The sequence below is a fragment of the Sus scrofa genome, chromosome 1 (assembly GCF_054392235.1).
Source record: "Sus scrofa isolate SSC_HxYL_T2T_F1_AM1 chromosome 1, Sscrofa_HxYL_maternal_Yorkshire_Landrace_v2.0, whole genome shotgun sequence".
Lineage (NCBI taxonomy): Eukaryota > Metazoa > Chordata > Mammalia > Artiodactyla > Suidae > Sus > Sus scrofa.
The window spans coordinates 233,667,419-233,684,978 of record NC_139383.1 but is presented as its reverse complement, the minus strand read 5'-3'; the positions used below and the strand labels follow the sequence as shown (position 1 = coordinate 233,684,978).

At 42.9% G+C, this 17,560-nt stretch overlaps 1 protein-coding gene across 9 annotated transcripts in view; it reads left to right on the top strand.

The window, feature by feature from the left end:
- Positions 1 to 17,560, top strand: part of APBA1 (amyloid beta precursor protein binding family A member 1) — a 239,843-nt gene that overhangs the window by 158,421 nt on the left and 63,862 nt on the right. For all 9 annotated transcript variants that reach the window (XR_014822669.1, XM_084987534.1, XM_084987523.1 and 6 more), the window contains exon 2: positions 1,864 to 3,132. Coding sequence is in view for 8 of the 9 variants with exons in the window: in XM_084987534.1 (XP_084843660.1) it covers positions 1,933 to 3,132 (1,200 nt within the window). In the remaining variant the exon portion in view is untranslated. The remainder of the gene's footprint in view (positions 1 to 1,863; positions 3,133 to 17,560) is intronic.

Here is a 17,560-nt window from a genome sequence, read left to right as displayed (position 1 = left end):
ACACCCTAAAGAGGAGTGTAGGTGCGGGCATCCCCCTGAGTGAGGAACCCGAACCTGCACTCCTCTTTCTGGTGATTTAACTCACATAGGACAGTTCTCCCAGGTCTTTGTTTACCTTTGGCCAGTTTTCTTCTTTCATTTCTCACACCTGAAAGGACACAGGACCCTCCCCAATATTGCATGTGCATCTTTTGACAAAGATGGATTCCAGAGCAAAGGGTGCCTGGACAGTATGGGGACTTATTATGGCCTGACGCCCCCTCCCTTTCTGACCCCTAGGAGTCTTATTGCACATGTGTAATTGGGGCGCTCTCCTTGACCCCAGGAGTGATTGAGGTGGTCATCTTATCTTTCTACTCCAGCAGAGCTCAGCTCCTGCAATTAACTTTTTCCTTGAAGTGTCAGAGGGGAAACAAGGCCCAATTTACTTGGCCTAACAAATCCCAGCTGTCCTCAGCCCAGGGGTTCATCTACCTCCTACCTCAAAACTCCTGCTAAACATGACCTTGGTAGCTCCAAAATGCTCTCACCCACTACTGGGACTGTCATAGTGCTTGAAGGAAATTGCTACAGTTGTGATGGGAGTTGAGTAGAATATAATGCATCCCAATATTAGAGAGTCAATCAGATGTCCCTGGTCCTCCTGGAGCTTTCTGCTGTTAAAGAGTTCAAGTCCCAGTTTTTTCCATTTGTAAGATGAGCTCTCCAAAAGAACTTTGAGAAAAGTTTACACATGTTGTTGAAACCACAAGTGTCTTGAAATCTTAGGGATCCTGCCTGTTTTTTGTTGTTCTTTATGTCATTTGTGTTTATTTCCATATGCTGTGCAGATTATGCTACAAAGCTCTTTTGTGGTAAGAAGAATTGAGAGAGGTTGAAACCAAAGCTATCTCTAGAGCCACAAGTCCCTTTGGAAATAGGGAAAGAGATCTACCTATATTTTAAAGAAATTAGCATGTTATCTAGTTATTAGCTATAATGCTAATTCATAGAATCAAAGATTTTTAGGTGTATGAGGGAAGTGAGTATTAGAAGTCAGCTAGTCAGTGTTTCTGTTAAGTGCATGTCTCAGAACACTGGCCTCTAGGAAAAAAGCATTTCCCAGTCAGACAGGTTTGGGAACCCTGCAGTCTATCTTCCTCCCTTGAATTATTTATAATGAGAAGTCAACACTCAGCCGGCCTTTCCCAAACTTATTTAACCATGGAGTCTTTTTTTTTTTTTCCCCTTCTGTGTAATAACTGTTAACATCCTGCTGTAGGAAATGAGTCCAGTCTCATAACGGAGGTCCAGAAAATTAAGCCACTCAACCCAAGGCAACAGAGCCAGTAATGACACAACTAGAACATACTGCTGGCTTCCCTCAGAACGGCTGCATATTTGTATTGACAGCAATGCCTTCAAAACATTCCAAGATTATTTTTTCCCTTGAAATTATTTAAAGAATCGTTTCTAGAGTATCTAGGATCCTAGTTTAATTTACAGAGATTTATCTCTTAGCAGATGGAAAATGTGTCAATTGCCTCATTCAATTTAGTAGTACTCTCTATTCAAATGCATCAGAAACAGAACCTGAATAGTAAGCTGTGGGGGAACTAAAGGCTCAGGAGGCTCTCAGTTAGACGGGTGGGGAAGGGAGAAAGCCAGTAAGCAATTAAACAAGGAGCTATGTAATTACAAATTACGACACGTGCTACGAAGATGAACTACGTGCCGTCAGAATGAGCTTACATTTGCAATCACTTTTTAATTGACCCTGATTCAGAAGGGATCAATAACAGCTAGTTTTATGGTTATCTTGGTACTCAGCTTCTGACTACAGTCTGAACCACGTTAACAACCCCTCCCTTCTTGTTTTTCCAGCCGGGCAGAACAAAATGAGAGCGCTTTGAGCCGGCCCAACCTCTCTCCCAGCCGTCCCCGACGCCCACCATGAACCACTTGGAGGGGGCCGCGGAGGCGGAGGTGGAAGTGACCGACGAGGCGCCAGGCGGGGAGGTGAACGAGCTGGTAGAGGCCGACCTGGAGCACCCCGAAGTGGAGGAGGAGCAGCAGCAGCAGCAGCACTATGGGGGCCGACCCTCGCGCGGGCGCGCTGTCGAAGACCTCCGAGCATCGCCCGGGCAGCAGCAGGAAGAGGAGGAGCGCGGGGAGTGCCTGGCGCGCTCTGCCAGCACCGAGAGCGGCTTTCACAACCACACGGACACCGCTGAGGGTGACGTTATTGCCGCGGCCCGCGACGGCTACGACGCCGAGCGCGCGCAGGACCCAGAGGACGAGAGCGCATACGCCGTGCAGTACCGACCCGAGGCCGAGGAGTACACGGAGCAGGCGGAGGCCGAGCATGCGGAGGCCACGCACCGCCGCACACTGCCCAACCACCTGCACTTCCACTCGTTGGAACACGAGGAGGCCATGAACGCTGCATACTCGGGTTACGTCTACACGCACCGGCTCTTCCACCGCGGCGAGGACGAGCCCTACGCTGAACCCTACGCCGACTACGGGGGCCTCCAGGAGCACGTGTACGAGGAGATCGGAGACGCGCCCGAGCTGGACGGGCACGACGGCCTGAGGCTGTACGAGCAGGAGCGCGACGAAGCAGCTGCGTATCGCCAGGAGGCCCTGGGCGCGCGGCTACACCACTATGATGAACGCTCCGACGGCGAGTCTGATAGCCCGGAGAAGGAGGCCGAGTTCGCGCCCTACCCGCGCATGGACAGCTACGAGCAGGAGGAGGACATCGACCAGATCGTGGCTGAGGTCAAGCAGAGCATGAGCTCACAGAGCCTCGACAAAGCAGCCGAGGACATGCCCGAGGCCGAGCAGGACTTGGAGCGTGCTCCTACCCCAGGCGGGGGCCGCCCCGACAGCCCTGGCCTGCAGACCCTGGCGGGGCAACAGCGGCTGGCGGGTACCGTGGGCAGCGAGGCGGTGCAGCGGTACAGCAAGGAGAAAAGGGATGCCATCTCGCTGGCCATCAAGGACATCAAGGAGGCCATCGAGGAAGTGAAAACCAGGACCATCCGTTCGCCTTACACCCCCGACGAGCCCAAAGAGCCCATCTGGGTCATGCGCCAGGATATTAGTCCCACCAAGGATTGTGACGACCAGAGGCCGGTGGATGGAGATGTAAGTGTGTGCGGATTCGGACTTGCCCAGCTCTAGGCGCGGTCTTCTGGGAGACGGGCGCTGGGTGGTCATTGGGAGATGACTTGATGAGATAAATGATCAGTGGGGACGCTAAAAATCGTGTCCACCGTAAGCTTCAGAGACAGCTTGCACTAAAGCCCCAGTGAGTGAAATACAGGTGGGAGGGGATGAAGTGAGGAGAGGTTGCATAAATCAGTGTTTCTCAAACAGCCCTTGGAGCGCTTGTTCAGAAATCGATTTCCACTACTCCCTGTTCCCCAGTTTCTCACTTAGAAGGGGCGGGGCAGAGCCTAAAAATTTGCATTGCTAGCATCCAGTAAACAATAAGTGTGGGTTGAGTAAGGAGAGACTTTACTGGAAAGGATTATGGCAAAGGGGGAAAGTTACTATTGTAATAGGGGAGGAGGCCTAATGCAGTAGTAGAACCGCTGACTCTGTAAGACCCTCAGTGGTCTCTAGAGTTAGGCAAAAAGGGGGTTCCTTTGTAGGGAGGAGTAGGTAAGGCTAGAAAAACAAGGCTGAGGAAGCGGGATGAAAGCAAGGCTTGAATGCATTGCTCACAAGAGAGTGTTTTAACCTGAAACCAGCCTAGTCCCTGGAGGGGCTGTTGAGGAGGGGTTGTAGGCTGACCAAGGTTGAGGGAACCGGAAGAAGGTGAGAAGTGGTAATCAAAGGCTTGTTAATAAACATTTTGTTCTGCTTAATCAGCATTTCACTTACCCATTTGTCAGGCAAAGAATGGGAATTGGGAGGGTCTGTGTCTTGCTTGCCATAAATGAACAAGGGGCACCTGTGAATAATCTGAGTCTTAGCCATTTCCAGAACACAAAATGGGCAGAGGTGTGGGTGTTCCTTAACCTTTGCTGTTGTCTGGGATCTTGAGACTCAGCTGAAATTCAATGCTGTTACTAATAAGTTCCCGGGTGATGCCGATGCTGGTGGTCCCAGGACCACAATTTGAAAGCCACTGCCTTAAAGCCACCCCCTTAAAGGTTTGCCATGGACAATATGGCCTCTCTGGAGGAAAACAAGGAAATCCTTCTGGGCTCTTTCCAGCCAGGGGTATCTGCAGCTTTCTTATTCCCCCTGTGCCTCAATGTGACTTTCAGAAAGGGCTTAATTTTCATTTCCGATGGTACCAGTGTGACCTTCTCACCTCATGAAAGACGTATTTTTGGTTTTAAGCTGAAATAAAAACTTTCTTATGAAGAGCTGCAGAAAGCGATTGCTGCCCTGTTGGCATTTTATTTTCCATTTTTGAAATACCTAAGAAATTTGATAACTTGGCAAGCTTAGGTGTCACAGTCTATTCAAAATAAATCAAGAAGTCTAACCTTTGCCCCCCACAACCTGGCTCTAAAGATTCTTTTTCTGCTCTGACTCTCACTTTTCCATTCTTTTGAATAATTTTTAAGCACTTTTATTTAAAATGGGAGCTTGGAGTAGAAGAAGGGTCACGAGTTAAATTCAATTTCACTTAATTCTGCATTTTGTGATTGCACTAGGCTTTTGCTCAGTGTATCTTCAGGAGTGAGAAACCATTATTGGAAGCTGGTTGTACATTTTACTTATAGCTAAAGGGCTATGCAGGTCAGAGAGGTATCATTTGTCTCTTTTAGTGATGGTCAGTATTGGCTGTTAACTGATAAAATTTCGGGCATCTTTAAAGAAAGGTTGGAACTGGTTGGGAAAGGATGTGCGTCCTCCTCAGCGAGGGGGCAGCACTGGGTCAGCCAGTTCCGCAGGCTCTGCCTCTCCCCAGTGTTTTCCAGGCTTCACTTGCAAGCAGTTAAAAAACTAATTCACTCACATGCAGAGTTCTCGGTGACCTCCAGCTGTCTTTAGCTTCCTCCTGGCTAGGAGGGAGGGATTCAGCAAACATTTTGCAGATGTAGTGGAAATGCAGCAGGTCTTTAAAAATGGGGAGCTGGCAAAAGACCAGGTTCTATATCCTTTTAGAAACTTGAAGAGCCATTTGAGAAGAAGCTGCAGGAGCATTTTGTGTGTCTTTTGAGGGCCACACCCACAGCATATGGAGGTTCCCAGGCTAGGGGTTGAATCGGAGCTGTAGAGCCAGCCTGCACCCCAGCCACAGCAGCATGGGATCTGAGCCTTGTCTGTAACCTGCACCACAGCTCACGGCAACACGGGATCCGTAACCCGCTGACCAAGGCCAGGGATCGAACCCACGTCCTCATGAATACTAATTGGGTTCATTTACCACTGAGTCATGACGGGAACTTGGGGGAGCATTCTTCTAGATACTGGTCTCTTCAGCTTTCTCACTGGCACTAGCTCCATGAAACCGAAGGTTTACCTCCTCGTCCCTACAGCTTCACCATGAATCCACAGTACAGCCTACACTAGGGCTGGGTGCATGTTTTTATCTATTTGAACTGGGAAAACAACTTAACCTATTGGAAGATGTTTCATTCCGAAGGTGGAATTGATTCTAGAATATTGGGTGGTGCTTTAGAAAATTCAATTTAATGTTAAGAAATTGGTGAGTAGGGCTTACTGGGTTATGAACAGTTAATACAAAGCAAACCCCAAAACCTGTGCCTTAAAATATTCCTCCAGTCATCTTTTAGCCATTTGAGTTTATGGATTGTATTTCATCTGTCACGCCATATTTATAGGAAAGATCTTCATTTGCTACCTCTCTGGTGGTATTATGGGGGAAAATATAAGGATACACATTCTTCTGATTTCCAGCTCAGTATCAAAAAATATTTACTGGGAGTTCCCTTTGTGGCTCAGCAGTAATGAACCTGACTAGTATCCATGAGGATGTAGGTTCAATCCTTGGCCTCACTCAGTGGGTTGGGGATCTGGCATTGCCATGAGCTGTGGTGTAGGTTGCAGACACGGCTCGGATCCCATGTTGCTATGGCTATGGCATGGGCTGGCAGCTGCAGCTCTGATTCAGCCCCAAGCCCCAAGCCTGGGAACTTCCATATGCCATGGGCATGATCCTAAAAAAAAAAAAAAAAAAAAAAATTGCTGAATGCTCATTCCATGTATGCTGTTGTCTAAAAGGGGAAAGCACTGTGGTCTGGAGTTGTCCTGAAAGGTACTTGGTGAAAATACAAATTATTGGAAGTTCTCTGGCTCAGTGGGTTAAAGATCCAGTGTTGTCACTGCTCTGGCTTGGATCTCTGCTGTGGCACCAATCCATGGCTCAGGAATTTCCATATGCTGTGAGCATGGCCAAACAAATTACTGCCTTTAGTTGTCAAGTCCAAATACCTAAGGTGGGGCCCAGTGATCTGTGGTTTTGTTTGGGTTTTTTCTCTTGCTTTGTTTTGTTTTGTAAATTCTCCCCTTCTTTTTTTTTTTTTTTTTTATTTTTATTTTTTTTGGCTGCTGCCGTGGCATAGGAGGTCCTGGGCCAAGGATCAGATCTGAGCCACAGTCACAACCTGCACCACAGCTATAACAACACTGGATCCTTTAACCCACTGTGCCAGGACAGGAATCAAACACCTGTATCCTTGGTGTTTGAGAGACACCACTGATTCTGCGCGCCACAGAAGGAACTCCTCCCTGTGATTCTTAAATATTAAGAACCACTGATTTAAAGGACAGGTATCATCTGGGTAGTTTCCTCATGTAAATTCTGTGGATTAGAGACTTAGCTAAATCTCTTATTAAGGCAGGTATGGTTTTCATGGAAGGAACTATCCCATTGGGATCATGGGTCAACAGGCCTGGAGAAGGGGGGCCCTAAAATTCTTGTTCCAGAAGCACTGCATTCTTAAAATAGCAAAATCAGAAACTGCAGCACAACACATACATGGAAATAAAAACCACCTGTACTACTACTTACCAGAGATATCTGCTGATGGCTAAATCTGCTTTTAATTCTCTAAGAACTTTCCTGTTTTTCTCTTAAGCAAACTGGCATCTGTGTGCTGGTGAGTGGTACAGAACGTGAAGATAGGAATGCTCATTAATATGAACTTAAAAAATGTAGACTAGATACTCAGCACTGAGTGGAAATTTTTTTTTAAACTTATAAATGCTTTGTTCCTAGTAAAGTCCCTCTTTTCCAGGTATATGTTTGAAAACTACCATCTAACCCCCTTCTTGAAAAATAGCTATTAAATGAATGACCAGTTGTGAAAAGTTCTGCAGCCTCCCCATCTCTCTTTAGGCAGCAGACTCCCTCTGAGTAGAGAGCAGAGTCATGATGGAATCAGGGAGGTGGGTGGGAGCCAGCACATTGCATAAATGGGAGGGTTTGGGCTCTTTGAACTGCTGTGTTGTGTGGCTTGAATTGGTGTCTATCTCTGCTCTCTCTTAAGATTACATAAAAATGACAGTAAAATGATAAAAATATGTAAAGCCACAAGCAACAGGAGACAGAGCGAGTGGCAGCAGATGAGAACAAAATTTTAGAACATCCAAGTGTTCTGGTGACTGGCGGTGGTAGACGTTAGTGCCCCCCCCCAGCCCTCCATATTGCCAGTTGTCCTGTCTCTCAAGCACAGGGAGGACCACCCTACAGCCCCTCATCTCCTAGGAGCTAGACACGGCCAGTGAGGTGGGAGCAGTGAAGTTGATGCTGCTTCTCAGCAGGAGCAGCGTGGAACAGCCATCTCTGCCTCAAGCCTCAGGTTAAGATGGTGGTGCCACACAATGGCAGAGCCTCTGTCACTATGGTCCCAAGTGACTGGGATTAGCAGGGCTTCCTGCTGACTGTGTGAACATAAAGTATGAGAGAAGACTTGGACTTTATTTTTTTAAGCCTTGAGGATTGGGGGTATTCTGTTGCCACAGCATAGCCTGATTGATTTGAACACACTGATGAGGTTTCTGTTTTCCCTACTCTGCCAAGTGTCTGTGAGGATTTGTGCCTTGGTCTCCCAGAAAGGCTCAGAAACCTGAGACACCAGTTACCTCTGATGACAGGAGTATGGCTGAAAAACAGATGAATGTTTGAAGGTCTGTCATGGGAGAAAGAAGATTCTAAACCCCTTCTCCAGCCCCTGCTGCCAGCTTGCTTCTCTTCCCTCCCTTCCCCAGAAGGTGGGAGATTTACTGTAAGGGTGGGCGAGCCAGAGAAGTGCCGGAACTGGAGACACTAGCCACAGCTGAATATGGGGATGAGGATGCCTTATGGAAAACAGAGCCCAGTAAGCAGTGAGACTCTGAGAAAGCTTTGGAATTCTTAGCTATCAGCCGTAGAACCCATCCCCTCCCAGTTCCCAACTCCAGCAGGAAGTTAGAATATTCCTGGGGGAGAGGGGAGGTTCATGGGGACAGAAAGGCCCAAGAAAGAATACTCACAGTTACTCCGCTTGGGGGTTCTCCAGCATAAAACCTGGGTTTCCACCTGATGACCCCACAGTAAAGGTTACTGCCTCTCATGGATCTTCCAGTAGACTTTTGGGGACCCACCTTTAAATATCACCGGACATTTAATTTTGTATTTGTCCTCTCCTAGGAAATACAAAGCCAAAAAAAAAAAAAAAAAAAAAAAAAAAAAAAGCACATGGAAAAGGTACTTGGAGAAATAAAGGCAGTGCTCAGAGTGGGAAAAACCAATAACACATTCGTCAGTATCCTCAAGTAGGAAAAGTTAGTGGAGACACCAAGTAAGAATAGGATGCTATTTAAAAAAAAATTCCCCCAAATTTTTAAGAAAATGACAGCAGGAATTTTTGAAATCCTTCAGAAGGAAGTTTAGGAGACAAAGTAGAGGAAATCAAGAACATGGACCAATTAAAGCAAAGGATAGGAAGAAGAACATAGAAAATATGGAGAAATTATGAAACAGCGTTGTCTAGACGCAAGGGACGTGAGAGTTCCCTGATGAAAAGATCCCAATGGGGACCTAGAACAATGAAATACAGGCACAGAAGTTTCAGAACAAAAGGGAAAAAGAGAACATCCTGCAGGCTCTCAGGGAGATGAAAACCCGGTTACAAATAGTCAGGAATCACTATGGTGGTGGACTCTTGAGAAGCAACACTGGAAACCAGGAGGCCTGCACTCAGTCTAATTTCCAATTAAGTGTGAAGGTGGAGTCAACATGTTCTCAGTTTTGTGGGGTCCCAGAGATTTACCTCTGGGAGCACCTTTTCTCCGGAAGCTACTAAAGGATTCCTGCCCCCCCACCCCCCTCCAGCCATGGGAGTGTAAATCTAAGTGAAGAGAGAAGATGGGACATCCAGGAAATGAGACAGAGGAGCTGCCCAGGGTGATGGGGAAGGAGATCTCAGATGAGGTTGTGAGAAGGACAAGGCAGCAGCCAATCCAGAGCTTGGAGGGCTCCGGATAGGTTTCCAGAAAGGGTTTAAATGAGGGATTTCCTACTATGTTCTTACCTAGAGGAGTTTTAGATTTAGAGGGTTTGGCATAAATTACTGATCAGTACACTGAAAACTAAGCAAACGGCCAAACAAATCAGTTATTTACCTCGCTAAAAACAGTTGTTATACTGGTAGGAAATGCAATAATGCAATGCATGTGTCTCAGGGAAGAGCACATGCATAGGCTTCGTAATGCAAACACTGAATATTGATTAGCCAGAAACAGTTAATATTGAGAGGCTAAGGGAAGGTATAGTATAAAAGAGGTATATCCTAATCTTTTATAGTAGAAGCTAAGAAATAGTATCTGCAGGTGAAAAATCAAGGTGAGGTAATGTAAACATACTACTTAAGACTCTAGAAGTGAATACCAGACGAAATGATAAAAGCGGACCACAGAGCCAGAAGGAGTAGGGAAAATGACTAGTTTTTGCTATAAGCCATGTAGTGCTGGTTGGACTTTTGGACTTCCTTTGCGGCTCATGACTTTTAAAACTATATTTCTGTATTTCTTTGCCTTATATTTAAAAAAAAGAGAAAGGGTTGGCATCGTTATTCAGTGATCACTTACTATACGAAGGGATTGTCTCGATGTTACTATCCATTTTCTTGAAAAACTAAAAGCAAACATTCGTATATTATGTGTGCAGTTTATAGAAAATGATTGCCTTATTAACTGTGTTGATAAAAGATAAATGTCCTAAGTTTTTCATTTTAATTTCAGGCTGTGTTTGTGTATGTACTGAGCACAAACACTTGCATTTGGCTTCTATCACACACGTAAGAGTGAAGAGGTAAAAAGTAGGTCAAGGCGAGGGCTGTACTATTTAAGGTGAAGAACTCTAATTGGTAAGTGGATTTGCATCTCTACAGGGAAAAACCTGAAGAGTTCAGGAGCTGTGGGCTTGATAAGGGGCTTAGAGTTTGGAAACCACTGAACATATGTGGGAAGGATGGCAGCCAGAATACGAATAATTGCAGTGGGAATGATGTTTGCTGAGGTCAAAGTGGATACATTGATTTCTTCTCAGGTTTATGTGCTTATATAGGTTAATGGTCTGTACTTTAAAAATGAAGTGTTTTCAAGATGCCTCCTTTTACCAGGGTACTTGTAATGGCCCATTCTTCAACTTAGGGTTAGCAGTAAATTGCCATATCCCTGCCAGTGGGAAATAAATAACAGAACTTCGTTGTCAATAACAACAACCAAAAAATCTGCTTTTCTATGAACCATGGAGGACCTGATGTGACCGACGTAGTTTTATTTTGTTTAAAGACATAATGATCTTACTGTTGAAACCTCAAAATGAAAAGGCTTGACCTGGAAATCCCTTTTGGAAAGCAAATACATAATTCATTTCAATCATCAAAAAATAAAAGGAGATAGGATAATGTGTGCTTTTGCTCTCTTCTCCTGGATTAGAAGTATTTCTGATTCCTTTAACTCACCTTTTGAGTTTCACCTGTCAGTTCAGCTCCAGGACAGGTGTCTCTCCATTGACATCAGGCCATCACCATATTGGAATCACTGGAGCAAACAGTGATTGGAAAAAACATGGAGCAAACTTTTTACTACAGCAGAAGGCAAGGTCTCCAATGACTCTGTGCTCTGTGGAATGAAAATAAGTGATAGGAAAGACTGATTATTTTTTTAACTCCCAGGTTACAATTTTTTCTCGTGACCTGACCGCATTCCCAAGAGGAATCTTTCTCAATGTTGTAATGGATTGTCTCACTAGTCAATGTATATGTGAAACTGCCAAGAAATATGGGGAAAGCAGCAGGGAAGGAAGTGGATAATTTAGCCAGAGAGGCTTTCGTTATCATTTTCTAGATAGAAATGCGGCACACAGGGCTACAGTTTGAGTGTCTGACATGCTCTCTTAATAAGTTGGGGCTCAAGAAACTTCCCAGGATTCTTTAGAAATATTGTGTCAGCTCTTCCAACTATGCACTTTCAGTATTTTCTGTAAGTGGAGTGGGGCTATTTAGGGAAAGAAGGGAAGGTGCAGGGAGAGGAACAGATATATCATAGATAATTGAATTCCTTATGTAAACCCAGTTAAATCCTCGGAAATGTTCTCATTACAAGTGTAACTGACAACATGGTCTTAATACAGAAATGTAGCTTCTCAGTCCACTTCCATCGAAGCACAGTTTTCACTTTGTTGAGAATAGCCACAGAAAGGATATTGTTTTATTTCAACAAAGGCCACCTCACTCTCCTGAAAAGTCCCACTGGCAATCTCTCTCTCCAGCTATTTCCCACACTAAGACAACAGGCACTCAACTGCCCACTTGACCTCTTTAGCTGGTCAGATCCTGCTAATGGAACACCAAACACTAAGTAAGGCTAGGAATGGATCGAAGGAGGTTTGGAGCTGAGGTGGGCATTTTGGCCTCAGCTTCCCAGAAGAAATAGCTGAGAATAGGTGGGTTATGTTACCCAGCAGCCTTGGCCCACCAATCACAGCTTTAGAGGGCAAATCAGCTTGAATGTCTGTGTCCTTCGTTTTCGGGAAAGACAAAAAAGAGATTCCTCCAGGAAGTAATTTCCCTGCATAAATTTCAGGTATGACTTATGCAGACCCCTCTGGATCCAGATGGCTCCTTTGGCATGTAAGGACCCCCCAACTCACCCTACATTGGCTTACTCATTGGTCTGACACCTATAAATTCTAAATCTACTTCTTTTTATACAGGCTTGTCTCCATACCCAACTCTTTATTTTTAAACATTCATATATTTTTTTAAAAAAATTTTACAGTATAATTGACTTAAAATGCATTCATTTCTGCTGCGCAGCAAAGTGACTCAATACTTATATATATGTATTCTTCTTCATATTCTTTTCCATTATGGTTTGTCACAGGATATTAAGTATAATTCCCGATGCTGTACAGTAGGATGTCATTATTTATCCACATACCCCACTTCTTACCACACTGACTCACCTCAGTCCAGATCACATTCCTTTTCATTGCAGTTTGGGCCCTATTCTTTGTGGGGGCTTTTTCCCCATTTTTTTAAAGTACTACTGAAGTGTTGATTTACAATGTTGTGATAATTTCTGCTGTACAACATGTATAACTGAATCGCTTTGTACACATATCCATTATTTTTCAGATTCTTTTCCCATATAGTTTATCACAGAGCATTGGGTAGAGTTCCCTGTGCTATATAGCCAGTCCCCATTGGCCATCTATCCTATATACAGTAGTGTGCATATACCATCCCAAACCCCCAATCCATCCCCCCCACCTGTCCCTTTTTGTTTGTTTTCAAAGTCTATGAGTCTGTTTCTGTTCTGCAAACAAGTTCATTTGTATCATATTTTAGATTTCCCATATAAGTGATACCATATGGTAGTTGTCTTTCTCTTTTTGACTTCACTTAGTTCAATAATCTCTGGGTCCATCCACATTGGTGCAGATGGCATTTTTTCATTCCTTGTTATGGCTGAGTAATATTGCATTGTGTGTATGTACCACACCTTCTTTATCCATTCCTCTGTCAATGGACATTTAGATCGCTTCCATGTCTTGGTTATTGTAAATAGTGCTGCAGTGAAGACTGGGCTGCATGTATCTTTTCAAATTACAGTTTTCTCCAAACACATGCCCAGTAGTGGGATTGCTGGATCACTTGGTTATTCTATTTTTAGCTTTTTGAGGAACCTCCATACTGTTTTCCATAGTGGTTATACCAATTTACATTCCCACCAACAATATAGGAGGATTCTATTTTCTCCACACCCTCTCCGGCATTTATTGTTTGTAGACATTTTGGTGATGGCCATTCTGACTTGTGGGAGGTGGTACTTCATAGTAGTTTCAATTTGCAGTTCTGTAATAATTAGCGATATTAAACATCTTTTCATGTATTTTGGGTCATCTGTCTTCTTTGGAGAAGTGTCTGTCTGGATTTTGATTGGGTCATTTGTTGTTTGATACTGAGCTGCATGAGTTGTTTGTATGTTTTGGAGATTAATCCCTTGTTGGTTGCCTGATGTGTAAATATTCTCAACCCATTTTGTGGGTTGTCTTTTCATTTTGTTAATGGTTTCCTTTGTTGTGCAAAATCTTTTAAGTTTAATTAGCTCCCATTTGTTTATTTTTGTTTTTATTTTTATTACTCTAGAAGGTGATCCAACAAGATATTCCTGTAATTTATGTCAGAGTGTTCTGCTTATATTTTCCTCTAAGAGTTTTATAATATCTGGTTTTACATTTAAATTTTGAGTTTATATTTGTGTATAGTGTTATGCAAAGTGTCTTAATTTCATTCTTTTACATGTAGCTCTCTGATTTTCCCAGCGCCACTTACTGAAGAGACTCTTTTCTCCACTGGATATTCTTGCCTTATTTGTTGTAGATGAATTAACCATAGATGCATGGGTCTATTTCTGGGCTTTCTATTCCAGTTCCATTGATCTATGTATCTGTTTTTTTTTGGCCAGCATCAAACTGTTTTTTTGTTTTTTTTGTTTTTTTTTGTTTTTTTTTTTTGTCTTTTTGCTATTTCTTTGGGCCGCTTCCGTGGCATGTGGAGGTTCCCAGGCTAGGGGTCTAATTGGAGCTGTAGCCACCGGCCTACGCCAGAGCCACAGCAACGCAGGATCCGAGCCGTGTCTGCAACCTACACCACAGCTCATGGCAATGCCGGATCGTCAACCCACTGAGCAAGGGCAGGGACCGAACCCGCAACCTCATGGTTCCTAGTCGGATTCGTTAACCACTGCGCCACGACGGGAACTCCCTTTTTTTTTGTTTTTTTTTTTTTTTGTTTTTTTTTGTCTTTTTGCCAAACTGTTTTGATGACTGTAGCTTTGTAATATGGTCTGAAATCAAAAAGCCTGATTCCTCCAGCTCCATTTTTCTTTCTCAGGATGGCTTTGGTTATTTAGTGTCTTTCGTGTTTTCATACAAATTTGAAATTTTTTTTGTTCTAGTTCTAGGGAAAAGGCAGTTTGTAATTTGATAGGAATTGCATTGAATCTGTATATTGTCTTGGGTAGTATAGTCATTTTGACAATATTCATTCTTCCAATCCAAGAACATGGATCTCTCCATCTGTGTTATCTTTGATTTCTTTAATGCCTTGTAGTTTTCAACGTGCAGGTCTTTTACCTCCTTAAGTAAGTTTATTCCTAGGTATTTTATTCTTTTTGATGCGATGGTAAGTGGGATTGTTTCCTTAATTTCTCTTATTGTTTTTCATTGTTAGTGCAAAGGATGCAAGAGATTTCTGTGTATTAATTTTGTATCCTGCAACTTTACCAGATTCATTGCTGAGCTCTAGTAGTTTTCTGTTAGCATCTTTAGGATTTTCTATGTATAGTATCATGTCATCTGCAAATAGTGAGTTTTATTTCTTTTCCAATTTGGATTCCTTTAATTTTTTTTCTTTTCTGATTGCCATGGCTAGGACCTCCAAAACTGTTGAATAAAAGTGGTGAGAGTGGTTATCCTTGTCTTGTTCCTGATCTTAGTGGGAATTATTTCAGCTTTTCACCATTGATAATGATGTTAGCTGTGGGCTTGTTATACATGGCCTTTATTATGTTGAGGTAGGCTCCCTCTATACCCACTTTCTGGAGGTTATCTTTTTTTTTTTTTATCAGAAATGGGTGTTGGATTTTGTCAAGAGCTTTTTCTGCATCTATTGAGGGGATCATATACTGGGTTTTTTTTGTTTGTTAGTTTGTTTTTTTTTTTTGTCTTTTGAGGGACGCATGTTCAGCATATAGAAGTTTCCAGGCTAGGGGTCAAATCGGAGCTGCAGCTGCCAGCCAACACCAGATCCAAGCCACGTCTGTGACCTACACCACAGCCCAAGGCAACACTGGATCCTTAACCCACTGAGTAAGGTCAGGCATCAAACCCAACATCCTCATGGATCCTAGTCCGGTTTGTTACTGCTAACATATGATTCAGAAGTTACAACAGGAACTTCTGAATCGTATGGTTTTTATTCCCAAGTTTGTTAATATGGTGTATCACACTGATTGATTTGCAGATATTGAAAAATCCCTGCATCCCTGGGGTAAATCCCACTTGATCATGGTATACAATCCTTTTACTAGATTATTATATTTGGTTTGCTAGTGATTTTGTTGAGGGTTTTTGTATCTATATTCATTGGTGATACTGGTCTGTAATTTTCTTTTTTTTGTGGTATCTTTGTTTTTGGTATCAGGGTGATGGTGGCCTCATAGAATGAGTTTGGGAGTGTTTCTTCTGCAGTTTTTAAGAATAGTTTCAGAAGGATAAGTTTTAACTCTTCTGTAAACATTTGATAGAGTTGACTTGTGAAAGTCAATCTTGTTCTGGACTTTTGCTAGTTGGAAGTTTTTAATCACAGTTTCAATTACAGTACTTGTGATTGGTCTGTTCATATTTTTTATTTCTTCCTTGGTCCATCTTGGAAGATTGTGCCTGTATAAGAATTGGTCCATATCTTCTAAGTTGTTGTATTGGCATATAGTTGCTTGTAGTAATCTCTTATGATCCTTTGTATTTCTGTGGTGTCAGTTGTAACTTCTTTTTCATTTCTAATTTTATTGATTTGAGCCTTCTCCCCACCACCACTTTTTTTTTTTCTTGATGAGTTTGGCTAAAAGTTTATCAATTTTGTTAATGTTTTCAAAGAACTAGCTTTTAGGTTCATTTATCTTTTCTACTGTTTTCTTCATCTATTTCATTTCTTTCTGCTCTGATCTTTATGATTTCTTTCCTTCTCCTAACTTGGTTTTGTTTGTTCTTTCTCTAATTGCTTTAGGTATAAGGTTAGGTTGTTTATTTGTGATTTTTCTTATTTCCTCAGGTAAGTTTGTATTGCTATAAACTTCCCTCTTAGAACTGCTTTTGCTGTGTTCCATGGGGTTTTTGTTTTGTTTTTGTTTTTTGTCTTTTTGTCTTTTAGGGCCACACCCACAGCATATGGAGGTTTCCAGGCTAGGGGTCCATTTGGAGCTGTAGCTGCTGGCCTACGCCAGAGCCAGAGCAACATGGGATCCCAGCTGCATCTGTGACCTATACCACAGCTCACAACAATGCTGGATCCTTAACTCACTGAGTGAGACCAGGGATTGAACCCCTGTCCTCGTGGATACTAGTCGGGTTCATAAACAACTGAGCCACAGTGGGAACCCCTGTGTCCCAAGGGTTTTGGATCATTATGTTTTTTGTTTTCATTTGTCTCTAGGTATTTTTTAATTTCCTCTTTGATTTCTTCAGTGATCCATTAGTTGTTTAGTAGCATATTGTTTAGTATCTGTGTTTTTTGCAGTTTTTTTTTTTTCCTTGTAGTTGATTTCTAATCTTACGGTTTTGTGGTTGGAAAAGATGCTTGATATGACTTCAGTTTTCTTAAATTTACTGAGGCTTGATTTGTGGCCCAATACGTGATCTGTCCTGGAGAATGTTTCACATGCACTTGAGAAGAATGCGTTTCTTTGCTTTTTTGGATTTTTTTTTTTTTTTTTTTTTTTTTTTTTTTGTCTTTTGTCTTTTCTATGACCACAACCATGGCATATGGAGATTCCCAGGCTAGGGGTCTAATCAGAGCTGTAGCTGCTGGCCTATACCACAGCCACAGCAACACAGGATCTGAGCCACGTCTGTGACCTACACCACAGCTCATGGCAATGCCGGTTCTTTAACCCACTGAGCGAGGCCAGGGATTGAACCCACAACCTCATGGTTCCTAGTCAGATTCGTTTCCACTGTGCCATGACAGAAACTCCAGCTTTTTTGGATTTAATGTTCTATAAATATCCCTTAAGTCCATCTGGCCTAATGTGTCATTTAATGCCTGTATTTTCCTGTTGATTTTCTGTCTGGATAACCTGTCCATTGATGTAATTGAGGTGTTATTGCTGATTTCTCCTTTTACGACTGTTAGCAGTTGCCTTTTATATTGAGGTACCCCTATGTTGGGTGCGTATATGTTTCCAATTGCTATGTTTTCTTCTTCAGTTGAGCCTTTGATCATTATGTAGTGTCCTTTGTTTCTTGTAATTATATTTTAAGGTCTGTTTTGTCTGATATGAGTACTGCTACTTGAGCTTTCTTTTGAAAGCTTTCTTT